This window comes from Cervus elaphus, chromosome 18 (assembly GCF_910594005.1).
Source record: "Cervus elaphus chromosome 18, mCerEla1.1, whole genome shotgun sequence".
NCBI classification, from domain to species: domain Eukaryota; kingdom Metazoa; phylum Chordata; class Mammalia; order Artiodactyla; family Cervidae; genus Cervus; species Cervus elaphus.
Genome location: NC_057832.1, coordinates 15,868,936 through 15,886,267, shown reverse-complemented (window position 1 = coordinate 15,886,267; position 17,332 = coordinate 15,868,936). Strand labels below are relative to the sequence as shown.

At 44.9% G+C, this 17,332-nt stretch overlaps 1 protein-coding gene across 10 annotated transcripts in view; it reads right to left on the bottom strand.

Moving 5' to 3' along the window:
* Positions 1-17,332, bottom strand: part of GRB10 (growth factor receptor bound protein 10) — a 217,528-nt gene that overhangs the window by 92,625 nt on the left and 107,571 nt on the right. For 7 of the 10 annotated variants that reach the window (XM_043872860.1, XM_043872858.1, XM_043872864.1 and 4 more), the window contains one exon: positions 16,282-16,372. The exons of the other annotated variants lie outside the window; for them this stretch is intronic. In XM_043872860.1, the coding sequence (XP_043728795.1) occupies positions 16,282-16,372 (91 nt within the window). The remainder of the gene's footprint in view (positions 1-16,281; positions 16,373-17,332) is intronic. 10 annotated transcript variants of the gene reach the window in all.

Genomic DNA, 17,332 nt, shown 5'->3' with positions numbered 1-17,332 from the left:
TGAATATTGCAGCGGCAGCAGCTGGCCATTCATTCTGTAGCCACACCGGGATCCGAAAGGGCCAGAGAGAAGCCCAGCAGCCACAGGGCAGAGCCAGATGGGAGATCAGGGAGAAAACGCGCAGAGAACGGCTTCGCACACAAAGGCTCCCGAGGCTTCAGAGAGGGAGGGGCTGTGCTAACTGGTCTTTGTCACTGCACATCTGCAATCAACACAACTCCCCATATGGAAGACTCACACGGGAATGCAGGATCCTTCTGACCCACGGGTGCCTTCAGAAATCCTTTAAACCAGTATCTACAAAGTCCAGCTATGGACAAAGCACTTCAGCAGAACCTTTGAAATCAGTAAGACATGCTTCCTGCCCTTAAGATATGCATCATCTCAGGGGAAAGGGGAAAACTATGAGACACGAAGTAACACTTAGAAGGCGGCTTTTCTGTACAGGTGTGTGTTACGTTTCCCCTCCATTATCTCAAAATGCAAAGCAGGAGAGACTTGTGTTGATTCCAGCTTCACTGCCATGTGACTTCTCTGTCATTTCTGGACGAGTGCTGACCTCGGTTTCCCCTCCAGTGGCTTTGATGACTAGATGACAAAATGCGACATGCATAGGACTCCAAGTTGTCATCATCATCACTATTATTAATTTTCACAATAATTATGCAAGATGGGTGTATGCAAACGAATAATCTATTCTGCAAGGTGCTTACAAACTTGCCCACTGTCACAGGGCAAGATAAACCAAGAGGCAGAGCAACCGCCTCATGCCTGGCCGTCCCCAGCATCTGGGGACATCAGAACGGTTCCTGAAGGGGAACATCCAAAACAAGATGATCTTTATGGATCTATATTACCAGCTCTGGTAAATGACAGTCTTTTTAAATTTTTGTCTTTTCTGCTCAGCAAACAGACTACTCCATGAAATACTGGGGTTTCTGAAATGGCCCCACTCTACATCTTTTCTCTGCACTTACACTGCCCCTAGAAAAAAGCACCCCACCAAATACAACTGTGCATTAAAACTGCACCCTAATAACAAGACTTCTGGTCTAAAGAAAACCCAGAGAAGTAACCAAAGCAGAAAAGAGCTGTGGCGGGGTGACAGGACCACTGGAAGCCAGAGTCCAGAAGGCATTCCTTGATTCTGGGAGACAAAGTCTGGATTTTGGAGTCTCCTTCTCAGTCAGGGAACTGATCCTGTTTTTGAGGTTCAAGACTCCAGGGATCATGGGTGATGTTTTGGTCACATCTCGGGAGGCTTGGCCGTGTGCACACATGGTCCCATCTCCAGAGAGAATGTGGTCACAGCGCACGTGCAGGTGGATTTCAAACCTCTCTGCTCCTCAGGGCATTTCCGCTCATCTTCCAAGTGGAGCAAGACATGGCTGGACCACTCAGCTTCAGTGCTGAGCAAGTATTCTTGCTCAGACACAACTGTTTAAAACAAGAAAAGGCCAAACTTCCAAAACGCACAATTTTCTGAAATCTCACATCTCAAAAATATTGTCAAGAAAGAGCTAAACAGAATTCCCATAGTATTAAGAAATTCCACTCCTAAATATGTACCCAGAGGAATTGACAGCAGAGACTAGAACAGCTATCTGCACATCCACGTTCCTCAGAGTATTATTCACAGCCGCCAAAAGGCAGAGGCCAACCGGGGGTAGGCTGGCAGATGAAATGATAAATACATACAGTCTATAGACAACAAAATATGATTCAGCAAGAAGAACGAAATTCCCACACACGCTACAACCAAGATGAACCCTGACAATATTATACTAAGTAAACAAGCCAGACACAAATGGACAAGTGAGCCCACTCACAGGAAGTACCTAGAAAAGGCAAACACAGAGCGACACAGAAGTGCCAGGAGCTGAGGGACTCCCACTTAACGGGTACAGAGTTTCTACTCGGGATGATACAGAATTTTCCAAATAGACAGTGGTGAAAACTGCACAACACGATGAATGTCATGAATGCCATTAAAACGTACACTTGAAAATGGTTAAGATGGTAAATGTTATCCTATGGATATTTTACCCTAATAAAAACATATTTTTAAAATACTGTCCAGATAGTAATTCCAGCTATTGCAAAACCACCCACTGTCCAAGGAAGAGCATCCCTTCTGTAGCCTGCTGCTGGGAAACGTCTGAAGCGTGTTTAGCAACCCTCACACAAAAATAAGCTGCTTATGTTAGGAATGAGCTAACAGAAACCAGCGTGTAAATCCTCTTTGCCAGAGGGAAGGAACAGGTCAAGGAAAGTCACAGCAAATCTTTTAGTCTAAACATCAAGTCCCTTGCAAAGGACCAGATCAAACACATCACTGACACCTGAGGCCCAGAGGCAGAGCATCTGGGTGCCTGAGGATTAAGGAAGCACCAGAGAACAGCGCTCTGTCTCCGTCACACGATGTCCTGTGCCCGGAGGAGTCTTAGGAAGAGCTTCTGGAGCGGAGGTACTAAGGGAAGGAGGGTAGGCTAAGGAACGCAGGAGGGGTTCCCCACAGGCAGGCTGCAGAACCACCCCATCTGGGGGGGCTCCACCTCCGTGCTGCACTGCGCGATGGCTGCAAACCCCAGCCCTCCCCCCTACACACACACACACACACACACACACACACAGACACGACACATGCACACAGACATACAGGGCTGCTGGGGAGCTAGACGAATGCTGAGCATGTGGCGCTGGGATGCACTTGAGAGAGAGAAAAAGAAAGAAAGCGTTAGTCACTCAGTCGTGCGCCACTCTTTGCGATACCATGGACTATAGCCCGCAAGGCTCCTGTGTCCATGGGATTTCCTAGGCAAGAATACTGCAGTGGGTTGCCATTCCCTTCTCCAAGGGATCTTCCTGACCCAGGGATTGAACCCAGGTCTCCTGCATTGCAGGCAGATTCTTTACCTTCTAAGCCACCAGGGAAGCCCTGCTTTACTCCACATCACACGCCTGGAGAAGAGGCTCCCTCCAGCCCTGCCAAGCCAACCTCCAGGTTTCCATGTGAAATGAGAATCTAGCATCAGATACACAGCATGATGGCCTTTTCTGCAAACTGCTCTTGCTTTTTGCCAGTTTTTCTATTTGACTGTTTCTCTCACATATAGGACTTTTCTTTCTTCCTTTCTTTTTTTTATAGTAACGAATTATGACCAACCTAGACAGCATATTAAAAAGCAGAGACATTACTTTGCCAACTAAGATCGGTCTAGTCAAGCCTATGGTTTTTCCAGTGAGAGTTGGACTGTGAAGAAAGCTGAGCACCAACGAATTGATGCTTTTGAACTGTGGTGTTGGAGAAGACTCTTGAGAGTCCCTTGGACTGCAAGGAGATCCAAACAGTCCATCATAAAGGAGATCAGTCCTGGGTGTTCATTGGAAGGACTGATGTTGAAGCTGAAACTCCAATACTTTGGCCACCTCATGCGAAGAGCTGACTCATTGGAAAAGACCCTGATGTTGGGAGGGATTGGGGGCAGGAGGAGAAGGGGACGACAGAGGATGAGATGGCTGGATGGCATCACTGACTCAATGGACATGAGTTTGAGTGAACTCTGGGAGTTGGTGATGGACAGGGAGGCCTGGCGTGCTGTGATTCATGGGGTTGCAAAGAGTTGGACACCACTGAGCGACTGAACTGAACGGAACTGAACTGTGGTTCACTGAAGAAGCAAATCGCAAACCATTCCAGTATTCTTGCTGTGAGAACTTTGTAAAAAAATATGAAAGGCAAAACGATAAGACACTGAAAGTTGAGCCCCCCAGGTTGGAAGGTGTCCAATATGCTACTAGGGAAGAGTGGAGGGCAATTACTAATAGCTCTAGGAAGAATGAAGTGACTGAGCCAAAGCAGAAATGATGCTCAGTTGTGGGTGTGTCTGGTGGTGAAAGTAAAGTCCAATGCTGTGAAGAACAGTATTGCAAAGGAACCTGGAATGTTAGGTCCATGAATCAAGGTAAATTGGACGTGGTCAAGCAGGAGATGGCAAAGAGTGAACATTGACATGAACTAAAATGGAAGGGAACGGGCAAAGTCAATTCAGATAACCATCATATTTACTTCTGTGGGCAAGAATCACTTTGAAGAAAGGGAGCATCCCTCATAATCGACAAAAGAGTCCAAATGCAATACTTGGGTGCAATATCAAAAATGACAGAATGAGCTCAGTTCATTTCCAAAGCAAACCATCCAACATTACAGTAATTCAAGTCTATGCCCCAACCATAAGGACAAAGAAGCTGAAGTCGAACGATTCCATGGAGACCTATAAGACCTTCTAGAACTAACACCAAAAAAAGATGTTCTTTTCATCATAGGACATCTTAGTTCTCAGAAAACTAAGATCATGGCATCTGGCCCCATCACTTCATGGCAAATAGATGGGGAAACAGTGGAAACAGTGTCAGACTTTATTTTGGGGGGCTCCAAAATCACTGCAGATGGTGACTGCAGCCATGAAATTAAAAGATGCTTACTTCTTGGAAGGAAAGTTATAAGCAACCTAGCTGCTGCTAAGTCGCTTCAGTTGTGTCCGACTTTGTGCGACCCCATAGACGGAAGTCCACCAGGCGCCCCCCCCACCCCCAATCCCTGGGATTCTCCAGGCAAGAACACTGGAGTGGGTTGCCATTTCCTTCTCCAATGCATGAAAATGAAAAGTGAAAGTGAAGTCGCTCAGTCGTGTCCAACTCTTATCGACCCCATGGACTGTAGCCTACCAGGCTCCTCCATCCATGGGATTTTCCAGGCAAGAGTACTGGAATGGGGTGCCATTGCCTTCTCTGTAACCAACCTAGATAGCATATTAAAAAGCAGAGACATTACTTTCCCAATAAAGGTCTGTCTAGTCAAGGCTATGGTTTATCTAGTGGTCATGTATGGATGTGAGAGTTGGACTATAAAGAAAGCTGAGCACCAAAGAATTGATGCTTTTGAACTGTGGTGTTGGAGAAGACTCTTGAGAGTCCCTTGGACTACAAGGAGATCCAACCAGTCCATCATAAAGGAGATCAGTCCTGGGTGTTCATTGGAAGGACTGATGCTGAAGCTGAAACTCCAATACTTTGGCCTCCTCAGGCGAAGAGCTGACTCATTGGAAAAGATCCTGATGCTGGGAGGGATTGGGGGCAGGAGGAGAAGGGGACGACAGAGGATGAGATGGTTGGATGGCATCACCGACTCAATGGACATGAGTTTGGGTAAATTCCCGGAGTTGGTGATGGATATGGAGGCCTGATGTGCTGCAGTCCATGGGGTTGCAAAGTCAGACACGACTGAGCAACTGAACTGACTGAACTTCATCACAAGGGACTGGAATACAAAAGTAGAAAGTCAAGAGATACCTTGAGAACCGGCAAGTTTGGCCTTGGAGTACAAAATGAAGCAGGGCAAAGGTTAACAGTTTTGCCAAGAGAACACACTGATCATAGCAAACACTGTCTTCCAACAACACAAGAGAAGACTCTACACATGGACATCACCAGATGGTCAATACCAAAGTCAGATTGATTATATTCTTTGCAGCCGAAGAAGGAGAAGCTCTAAACAGTGAGCAAAAACAAGATCGAGAGCTGACTGTGGCTCAGATCATCAGCTCCTTATTGCAAAATTCAGGCTTAAATTGAAGAAAGTAGGGAAAACCAGTAGGCCATTCAGGTTTGACTTAAATCAAATCCCTTATGATTATACAGTGGAGGTGACAAATAGATTTTAGGGATTAAATCTGGTAGACAGAGTACCTGAAGAACTATGGACAGAGGTTTGTAACACTGTATAGAAGGCAGAGACCAAAACCACTCCAAAGAAAAAGAAATGCAAGAAGGCAAGTGGTTGTCTGAGAAGGTTTTATAAATGGCCGAGAAAAGAAGAGAATGAAAGGCAAGGGAGAAATGGAAAAATAAAGCTAACTGAATGCCGGGTTACAGAGAATAGCAAGGAGAGATAAGAAAGCCTTCTTCAGTGAACAATGCAAAGAAATAAGAGGAAAACAATACAGTGGGAAAGACTAGAAATCTCTTCAAGAAAATTAGAGATACCAAGGGAACATTTCATGCCAGGATGGGCTCAATAAAGGACAGAAATGGTATGGAGCTAACAGAAGCAGAAGGGATTAAGAAGAGCTGGAAAGAATATTAAAAGAACTATACAAAAAAAGTATTAATAACTCAGATAACCAAGATGGTGTGATCACTCACCTAGAGCCAGACATCCTAGAGTGTGAAGTGGGCCTTAAGAAGCATTACTGTGACAAAGCTAGTGGAAGTGATGGAATTCCAGCTGAGCTATTTCAAATCTTAAAAGATGATGCTGTTAAAGTGCTGTACTCAATATGCCAGAAAATTTGGAAAACTCAGCAGTGGCCACAGGACTGAAAAAGGTCAGTTTTCATTCCAATCCCAAAGAAAGGCAATGCCAAAGAATGATCAAAGTACCACACAATTGCACTTATCTCACAGATTAGCCAAGTAACACTCAAAATTCTCCAACTGAGGCTTCAATACTACATGAACCGAGAACTTCCAGATGTTCAACCTGGATTTAGAAAAGGCAGAGAAACCAGAGATCAAACTGCCAACAATCATTGGATTATGGAGAAAGCAAGAGAGTTACAGAAAAACATCTACTTCTTTTTCATTGACTATGCTAAAGCCTTTGAGTGTGTGGATCACAACAAACTGTGGAAAATTCTTAAAGAGATGGGAATACCAGAGTCCTTTACCTGCCTCCTGAGAAGCCTGTATGCAGGTCAAGAAGCAACATAGAACCAGACATGGAACAACTAACTGGTTCAACATTGGGAAATGAGTATGACAAGTCTGTATATTGTCACTCTGCTTATGTAATTTTTATGCAGCATATATCATGCACTATGCAGGGCTGCATGAATCACAAGCTGGAATCAAGTTTGCCAGGAGAAATATCAATAAACTCAGCTATGCAGATGATACCACTTTAATGGCAGAAAGTGAAGAGGAATTAAAGAGCCTCTTGATGAGGGTAAAAGAGGAAAGTGAAAAAGCTGGCTTGAAACTAAACATTAAAAAAACTAAGATCATGGCCTCTTGGTCCCTCCCTTCCTGGCAAACCGAAGGGGAAAAAGTGGAAGCAGTGACAGACTTTATTTTCTTGGGGTCCACAATCACTGTGGATGGTAACGTCAGCCATGAAATTAAAGGACACTTGCTCTTTGATAGAAAGCTATTACAAATCTAGACAGTATATTAAAAAGCAGAGACATCACTTTGCCAACAAAGGTCTGTATACTCAAACCTATGGCTTTTCCAGTAGTCATGTGCAGATGTGAGGGTTGGACCATAAAGAAGACTGAGCACTGAAGAGTTGATGCTTTCAAACTGTGGTGCTGGAAAAGATTCTTAAGAGTCCCTTGGACAACAAGGAGATCAAATCAGTCAATTCTAAAGGAAATCAACCGTGAGTATTCACTGGAAGGACTGATGCTGAAGCTCTAATACTTTGGCCACCTGATGCAAAGAGTCAACTCATTGGAAAAGACCTTGATTTTGGGGAAGATTGAGAGCAGGAGGAGAAGAGGGCAGCAGAGGATGAGCTGGTTGGATGGCATCACCGACTCAATGGACATGAGTCTGAGCAAACCCTGGGAGATAGTGAAGGACAGGGAAGCCTGGCATGCTGCAGTCCATGTCACAAACAGTTGGACACAACTTAGTGACTAAGCAACAGCAAAGTCTTATTTAGAAACTTCCTTCTCAGCCTGAAGGCATAAAGATGCTCACTTCTCATTAGTTCTTCCTATTAGGAGAGATGTAAAAGTATTGCTTTTACTTTTAAAGAGTCACTGACCTGCAATTGATGATTGTGGATCATGGATGGCAGGGACCCAGGCAGTCCCCCAACTCCTGTCCTTGCTCAACTCTGGAGGAGTCTGGGGCCCCCTGTCCTCAGGGATCTGCCACAGTTTCTCTGCAGCATGCTGCTTCTGTAACTGTGTGGGTCTCCTTATGGGATGTCTATTTGTCCACCCATGACACGCAACATGCTTTGCTAATGGCCATGCCTCATAAGCAGCCTTGCTGCCTGATGGTGCGAATCACCTTTTTTGTCTCCCTGTGCTTTGCTCATATTCTAATTTGTCTCTGCTGTTATTGGCTTTCACTCGCCCATATTAGACAAAAGAACCATCTGTCAAGTCACACCAAAACGACTCAAAACTTGGTTTCAACTGTACTAAATTTAAAGATTAACTTGGGAAGATGTAACACTCTCATAATTTGTCTTATGATTTGTGAACATATGATTACTCTCCACGTATTCAGGTGTTTTTTATGTCCTTTAACAATATCTTATAACGTCCAGTAATCTAATTGAATTTATTTCTAGATACCTTAAATTTTCATAATTATGTAAAGTGGGATTTCTATTTGCATTGGTGGTGGTTTAGTCGTTCAGTTGTGTCCGACTCTTGTGACCTCATGGACCGTAACCCACCAGGCTCCTCTCTCCATGGGATTTAACCAGGTGAAAATATTGGAGTAGGTTGCCATTTCCTTCTTCAGGGGATCTTCCCCAGTCAGGGATCAAATCTGGGTCTCCTACACCAGCAGACTCTACCAACTGAGCCACTGGGGAAGCTGTTGCACAAGGCGTTATTAACTTTTATCTGTTGATCTCACTTATCTACCAGCTTGAAGAACTCTTTTGGTTTAAATGGGTTTTCTACATGGATAAGAGTATCATTTGCAGAAAGGCACTGATTTCCTTTCTTCCTTTTGGTGTTTGCCTTCCTCGTTTTGTTTGTTTTATGACACTGGCGAAGACCTCCTGTGGCAGCAGTCCTTCCTGTGTCACTCCTGATTTTCAGGGACACACTCCGATATCTCTCCATCATGGATGCTGGCTCTATACATCTTCAACAAACTTTAAACAGCTTGCAGAGGTTTTTGAATTTCCTGAGTGGTCTACTGCTTAAGACTCTGCTCTCCCAGTGCAGGGGGGCCAGGTTTGATCCCTGGTCAGGGAGGTAGAAAGAGAAGGAAATGGCAACCCACTCCAGTGTTCTTGCCTGAGAATCCCAGGGATGGGGGAGCCTGGTGGGCTGCCGTCTATGGGGTCGCACAGAGTCGGACACGACTGAAGTGATTTAGCAGTAGCAGGGAAGTAGAATCTATATGCTACAACTGAAAGATCCCACATGCCTCAACTGAGACCCAGGAAGTCCAAAAATCAGTTCAGTTCAGTTGCTCAGTCGTGTCCGACTCTTTGCGACCCCATGGACTGAAGCACTCCAGGCCTCCCTGTCCATCACCAACTCCCGGAGCCTGCTCAAACTCATGTCCATTAAGTTGGTGATGCCATCCAACCATCTCATCCTCTGTCGTCCCCTTCTCCTCCTGCCCTCAGTCTTCCCAGCATCAGGGTCTTTTCAAATGAGTTAGTTCTTCGTATCAGGTGGCCCAAGTACTGGAGTTTCAGCTTCGGCATCAGTCCTTCCAATGAATAGTCAGGACTGATTTCCTTTAGGATTGACTGGTTTCCCAGGCCAAATAAATACATTTTTCCCAGGTCAAATAAATAAATAGATATTAAAAAAAAAACCAACAGGTCACAGAGGTTTCTTTCAGTACAGACAGTCCCCGACTTAATGTACTTCAACTTACTGGTTTTTGACTTCACCGTGGTGAGAAAGTGATCAGTGTTCAGGGGAACTGCCCTGCGAGTTCTGAGCTTTGACCTTTCCCAGGCTAGTGACACGCTATTTAGCTCTCACTTGTGACGAGGGCAGTGAGCCTCAGCGCCCAGGCAGCCCCTACAGTTACAAGGGGAAACCGTCGATATGCTTACAACCACCTGGACCGAGACAACTGTTCTGCCACTCACTTCTAAGCATTCAATAAATTAGGTGACACAGTTAACACTTCATTATGAAATTGGTTTGTGTTAGACTTTGTCCAACTGCAATGTAACTCTTCTGAAAAACTTTAAGGTGCATGAGGCTCAGCTCTGGTGAGTTAGGTACATTAAAGGCATTTCTGACAGCGATACTGTCAACTTGCTATCAGTTTACAGGGATATGTAAGTTGAGAAAGATCTGTCCTGGTTTATATATAATAATAGTAAGTGCGTGGTTGTTATTGTCTGTTTCTCATTATATGAGTGGTGAACTTTGTTAATCTTTTTGTTTCTAGTAAGATGATCATTTTCTTTTCCTTTAATCTTTTTAAATGTTAAATGTGTTCAGTCTAATGATGGAAAGCATCCTTACATTATTATAATAAACCCAACCTGGTCATAACATTTGTTTCTGTTTTATTTAAGATAAACTGCTAAACTCAATTCATCAATGGCATGCAGACTTTCTGGTTGTTTGTTAATATGCGAAATAGGTCTGTACTTGAATTTCTTGGACTGTCTCTTGCAAAGTTACAGAACATTATAAAATGGGCAGAAAAGCACATGCCCTCTCTCTTCAGCCACTGGCATAAATAAAGACAGGATATTTCTTTGAAGGCTTTGTGACACTCAGCTGCAGAAGTCCCTGAGCATTTCTGAGGAGGTGGCAGTTCTTACAGACTCCGTCTTTCAGGGTTCTTTCTTCAATAAAATTTTGTATTTCTCCAAGAGTCAACTATGTTTCTTCTCTTTCAACTCTCTTCACTATTTTCTCAGGATTCTCCATCTAAAACGTCTGAGTGCTGTCTACTCACAGAGCTGTATTTTTCATCAGGTCAATAATGTTGAATTCACATGGCACAGAAGAAAAATGCTTGGTTTTCAAAGGTAATCTCTAAGCTATTTCTTCTTTCATATGCAACCAGTTTTGTTGTCTTTTTAAAGACTTTTCTCTAAAGCAGTTGCAGGTTTACAACAAAATTAAGAGGGTTACAGGGATTTCTCATTTATCTCTGACCCCCATACATGCATAGCCACCCCTCCATGATTCCCATCTCTCACAAGAATGGTATCTTTTTTACCAAGGATAAACCAACACTGATACATCATAATCATACGAAGTCTAGAGCGGACCTTAGGGTTCACTCTTGGTGAATTTTGGTGCACTCTATGGTTTTATATAAATGTGTCCACTGTGATGTGCTGTGCTTAGTCATTCAGTTATGTCTGAGTCTGCAACTCCATGGACTGCAGCCCAGCAGGCACCTCTGTCCATGGACTTCTCCAGGCAAGAACACTGGAATGGGTTGCCATGCTCTCCTCTAGCAGATCTTCCCAAGCCAGGGATCGAACCCAGGTCTCCCACATTGCAGGCAGATTCTTCACTGTCTGAGCCACCAGGGAAGCCCAAGAATACTGGGGTAGGTAGCCGATCTCTTCTCCAGGGATCTTCCTGCTCTAGGAATTGAACCGGGGTCTCTTGCACTGCATACAGATTCTTTATCAGCTGAGCTACCAGGGAAGTGATGATGTCCAGCATTATATCACACGGAGTATTTTCACTGCCTTAAAAATCCTCTCTGTTCTGCCTATTCATCTTTCCTCACAGCTGCCTTTGCCACCACTGATTTTTTTTTTCTTTTAAACCATCTCCATAGTTTTACCTTTTCCAGAATATCATATAGTTGTATTTGCACTGCATGTAGCCTTTTTCAGACTGTTTCTTTTACTTAATAATATGCAGTTAAGATTTCTGCGTCTTTTCATGGCTCTGTAGCTCATTTCTCTTCAGCCCTGAATAATATTGCATTGTCTGGGTGTGCCATGTTTTATTTTTCCATTCACCTACTGGAGGACTTCTTGGTTGCTTTCAAGTTCTGGCAATTATGAATAGAACTGCTACAAATATCTGTGTGCAAAATTTCATGTGGATAATAAAAATTTTCAACTCCTTTGAGCAAATACCAGGGAACATAACTGGCTGTCTCATATGGTAGGAGGATGGTTCATTTGTAAGAAACTTTCAAACCATGCTCCAAAGTGGCCACACCATTCTGCATTCCCACCAGCAACGATGAGAGTTCCTGTTGCTCTGTATTCTCTCCAGCATTTGGTGTTGCAATTTTGTTTGTATATCTTTGCAATATATTAATTATCCATTTCCTGCATAATTTCACATTTACTGGCATAAAATCATTCATGGTTTTCTTATTTAATTTTTTAAATCTCTGATCTGCTCTTCACATGATTCTCCTGTATGTCCTTCTTCCTCCTGAGTAATTTTGGTAGATTTTAGGAAACACTGACTTTGGCTCTGGTACTGTCTATTGATATTTTCTTCATCATTTCAGTAATTCCTGATCTTAATTTTTGTAGTGACTTCCTTCTCTACATTCCTTAGAGTTATTCAGCTTTCATTTTTCTAATTTCAATTTTTCCTCCTTTCAAAGATCAGAAATTTAGTTTTAATCACCATTTTGGCAGCACTATATAACTTTTCAATCTATAATAGATGTCCTTTTCATTCAGTTCTAAGCAACTGATGTTTTCAGTGATTTGCCCTTTATCCACATGTTGTAAAGTTATGTGTAAACAAATATTTTGTTTTGAACTTTTTCTCTTGACTTCAGATTTAATCATGCTGGGTTAAAGACCATGGCATGCATGAAATGGATTGCTTCAAATTTAGTTCAGCTTCCCATATATGGTCAACCTTTTACAGTTATACAGATTTTAGAGAAGAATCAGTCTGTCTCTTAGGTGCAGGGTTCTACATGTTTCTACTAATTTGAACCTGTCAATACTGTTAGAGGTATTTCTGGAATTACACCCCATATTTCATACCTTGTTTGACATCCTTTTTTAGTTCATATCTTGTTTTTATTCCTTTTTTGCTTCATGTTGCTTGTTTTTTTAATAAAATATAGATTCCCTTATATTTTTTTCCTGCTAGGACAGAAACTAGATTACACACATATTCTTAATTATAATCAATACTTTAGTTGCATATAATATTGAGAAACCTAGACAACATATTAAAAAGCAGAGCCATCACTTTGTCAACCAAGGTCTGTACAGTCAAAGCTATGTTTTTTCCAGTAGTCATGTATGGATGCGTGAGTTGGACCATAAAGAAGGCTGAGCACTGAAGAATTGATGCTTTCAAGTTGTGGTGCTAGAGAAGACTCATGAGAGTCCCTTGGACTGCAAGGAGGTCAAGTCAGTCCATCCTAAAGGAAATCAGCCCTGAACATTCATTGGAGGGGCCGATGTTGAAGCTGAAACTCCAATACTTTGGCCACCTGATGTGAAGAGCTGATCACTGGAAAAGGCCCTGATGCTGGGAAAGATAGAAGGCAGGAGAGAAGGGGACGACAGAGGATGAGATGGTTGGATGGCATCACCAACTCAATGGACGTGAGTTTGAGCAAATTCAAGGAGACGGTGGAGGACAGGGGAGCCTGGTCTGCTACATTCCATGGGGTCACAGAGTCAGACATGACTTAGCGGCTCAACAACAACAACAGTATTTTGAAACACATAACTATCTTTTTTTCTCATGTAGTCTCAATAACTTTACATTCTTCTTACCCTAACTAAAGTCTTATTAATGATTTGACCACATATTTAAACACACAATCCAGTTGGCTAAATACCCAAAGTTTTATTTTGTTCGAACAATCCACATGGAATCCAACTTAAGGCACAGAATCCCTGTCTCAGCTTGTTACTGTTCTCATGCTCTGGGCCTTCCTCACCACTCATATTTCTTCTTCTGGAAGTACAACTTTTATTCACTTTTTTAGTGAGGATTACCAGTAGCAAACTGCCTCAATCTTCATCTGACAGCTTTGTTTTGCTTTCACGAGATGGTGGTACAAAATTTTAGATGGACAGATCACTTTCCTTCAACAGTTTGACAAACTCCAGTATTGTTCTCTGGCTCCTACTGGGCCCACGTCACCCATCCATCCATCGGCCGTCCCAGCTGGGAAATCTGTTGCTTCCCTTCAGACTTTGTCTTCCATTTTCTGGAATAATGCAAAACACTCTTGGATGTGGATCAATCTCCATTTTTCCTCTTAGTCTTCTGAGTGCAGCTGGGGTTCTGCCTTCTCAGTTCCGGCCCCTTCTCCACCAGCATCTCTTCAAACCCCACCCTGACTCCTTCCACTCTCCTGTCCCTATGGGTGTCAGTGACTGTGTCCAGTGCTGGAGGGAGGTGACTCCAGCTCACTCATTCTCTTTAGACCAAATCCAGCAATTTGGAAATGGCAATGGCTATTCATCTCATTTCCCAAACTTCTCAGGGGCGCTCTCTCACACCCCCATCTTCTTGTTTCATTTCTTCCCATCGTATTTCATAGTTTCTTGTCCTCCTTGGTGGATGTTATTCTTGCATTCATCTCCAGGGTGTTACAGACACACTTACCTGTGTGTGTGAAGTGGCAATCTCACCATCCCAGGAGCTGCAGTGCCTACTAGTAGACAGCTGCCCATGCTGGGAATGCCGGCTTGCAGGGCATCTAGGCTGCGCTGGGCTTGTGTGTTCCCCGCCCATCCTCCTGTGTGCGTAGGGCTTGGGGTGCTCAGGGGTGCTCCTTAGGGGAGTCTAGGGTGCTGTGGGTCTCTGCCCAGGACCATTTTCCAGGGTCTCTCAGGAGCAGGCTGGGGGTACCCTGCCCTCGCTCCCAGTGAGTTGTGTAAGTTTGGTCCCTAGTATTCCCTGGGACCTGAACTGCCCACCATCACTGGTGCCCATGGAGCCTGCAGTCCGTTGGGCGTGGTGTCAGCATCACTCACTGCTCTGCAGACAGCTCTATCTTGTGTGAGCCAGGCGGTCTCCTTTTGGCTTTCCTGTTTTGTGGGCTGTGTCTGCAGAATGACTGAGGATGGGAGGGAAAGGTGGTCAATGTCAAGATGGGCCTGACCTCTCTGAGTTCTGAAGCTGAGTTCACCATGGAGTCACGTCTGCTCACTTCCCCATGCCTGGCTGCAGTTACTGAGTCAGGGCAGATCCCAGCTCACTCACTCACTGTTAGCAGTGAAACAGAATACATTAAAATTTCCCTAAGTTCCAAAGCCAACATGATCAAATTGGTACTCCTACCCTTGCGTCACCTAGGGTAATGGTTTTCTGAAAGGGGACCCTATAATTATGCTTGACACAGGAATCCTGACTGCTTTTACCAGTCTTCTAATACTTGAGAAAACATCCTTTTGACTTCATGGTCAGCTCCCAGACTTTATTATTGCTAAATTTCATTCTCTTTCTCCTTAGGTAATTAAAAAAATCTAAATATTCTACTCCCTGCCAGCTCTAAACCCTACAATTTCTGTTACTTAAACTCTCCAACAGGGACCTCCCTGGTGGGCCAGTGGTTAAGGATCTCCCTGGCAATGCAGCGGATACACTGCATCCAGGTTCAATTCCTGGTCCTGGAAGATACCACCTGCCGTGGAGCAAGTAAGCTTGTGCGCCTCAGCTACTGAATCCCGCAGTCCAGGGCCCGCGAGCCACAGCTACAGACACCTGCACACCTAGAGCCCGTGCGCTGCAATAAGAGCAGCCACCCCAACAGGAAGCCCACACACTGGGACTAGGGAGGAGTCCCCGCTCACCGCAACCAGAGAAAGTCCACGTGCAGCAACGCAGATCCAGCACAGCCACAAAACAAAGCGCTCTGATAATCTAAAGCGCCAGCCTGTCCCATCTCATGATCAGGCCCATTCTCTTCCTAAATCCTGGACTGCATCAAAACTTGGGCTTATGAGACATAATTTACGAAGTCCTTGTATCTCTTTAAGACATTCCCGCATTCCCCACGGTGAGTCCATCAGAAATTAACCAGAAGGAATAGAAGGCATCTCTACCCTAGCTAGGTAAACAGCCACCAAGTACATACAAGCGAGACTATCAGATTGGCCAAAAAATTCATTCAGGGGGGAAAAAATTCATTTGGTCTTAAGTAAAGGACACATTTTTCATTTTCACTGAGAACCACATTGAACAATGAATTCAATAACCGAAAGAACTTTTTGGCCATCACAATAGTTTCACTGCCAATAAAAATGCCAAAAACTAAGAGGATCTCCACATGGAGGAGCCCTGAATGTGCCTTTAGGGTTATCCTTAAGTTGAATCCTGGGAAAACTCACATGAAATAGATTTTGAAGTTTCAATCATGGGAGTCGGCTCATTGAAAGAAAACTCTATGAAGATATAACCAAGTATCTCTCTTTTACAGAATGTGTTTTCCTTAAAGGGGTAAAGTCGAGCTGAGGCCAACATCTTCTTACATCAGTGCCAGGAATGGATTCTTAAGACTAGGATGCCAAGCACTGCTGCACAATATAACGGGAACCACAGCCTGAGTCAGGGGAGCGCTGGGTTCCGTCCTCACCTTGGTGCCCCGCCAGCCGGTCGGGCGGCGCTGGGAAGCCGGGTCCTGCCAGGTCCCCAGGACGGTGAGGCGGTGTCTGCTCCACCTGACCCTGCAGAGATGGGCATGGAAAGGCTCCGGTCAGAAGCAGCACTTCACACCCGTCACACCCGCCACCTCACTTCACACCCGTCACACCTGCCACACCCGCCACCTCACTTCACACCCATCACACCGCCACCTCACTTCATACCCGTCACACCCGCCACCTCACTTCACACCCGTCACACTGCCACCTCATTTCACACCCATCACAGCCACCACCACACATCACACCCGTCACACCCGCCACCTCACTTCACACCCGTCACCTCACTTCACACCCGTCACACTGCCACTGCACTTCACATCCGTCACACCCAGCACCTCACCTCACACCCATCACACCCGCCACCGCACTTCACACCTGTTATACCCGCCACCGTACTTCACACCCGTCACATCACCTCACACTCGTCCCACCTGCCACCTCACCTCACACCCGTCACACCTAACATCTCACCTCACACCCGCCACCTCACCTCACACCGGTCACAACCAGCACCTCACTTCACATCCATCACACCCACCACTGCACTTCACACCCGTCACACTCAGCACCTCACCTCACATCCGTCACACCTGCCACCTCACCTCATACCCGTCACACCCACCACCTCACTTCACACCCGCCACCGTACTTCACACCCGTCACATCACCTCACACTTGTCCCACCTGCCACCTCACCTCACACCCGTCACACCTAACATCTCACCTCACACCCGACACACCTGCCACCTCACCTCACACCGGTCACAACCAGCACCTCACTTCACATCCATCACACCCACCACTGCACTTCACACCCGTCACACTCAGCACCTCACCTCATATCCGTCACACCTGCCACCTCACCTCATACCCGTCACACCCACCACCTCACTTCACACCCGCCACCGCACTTCACACCTGTTATACCCGCCACCGTACTTCACACCCGTCACATCACCTCACACTCGTCCCACCTGCCAC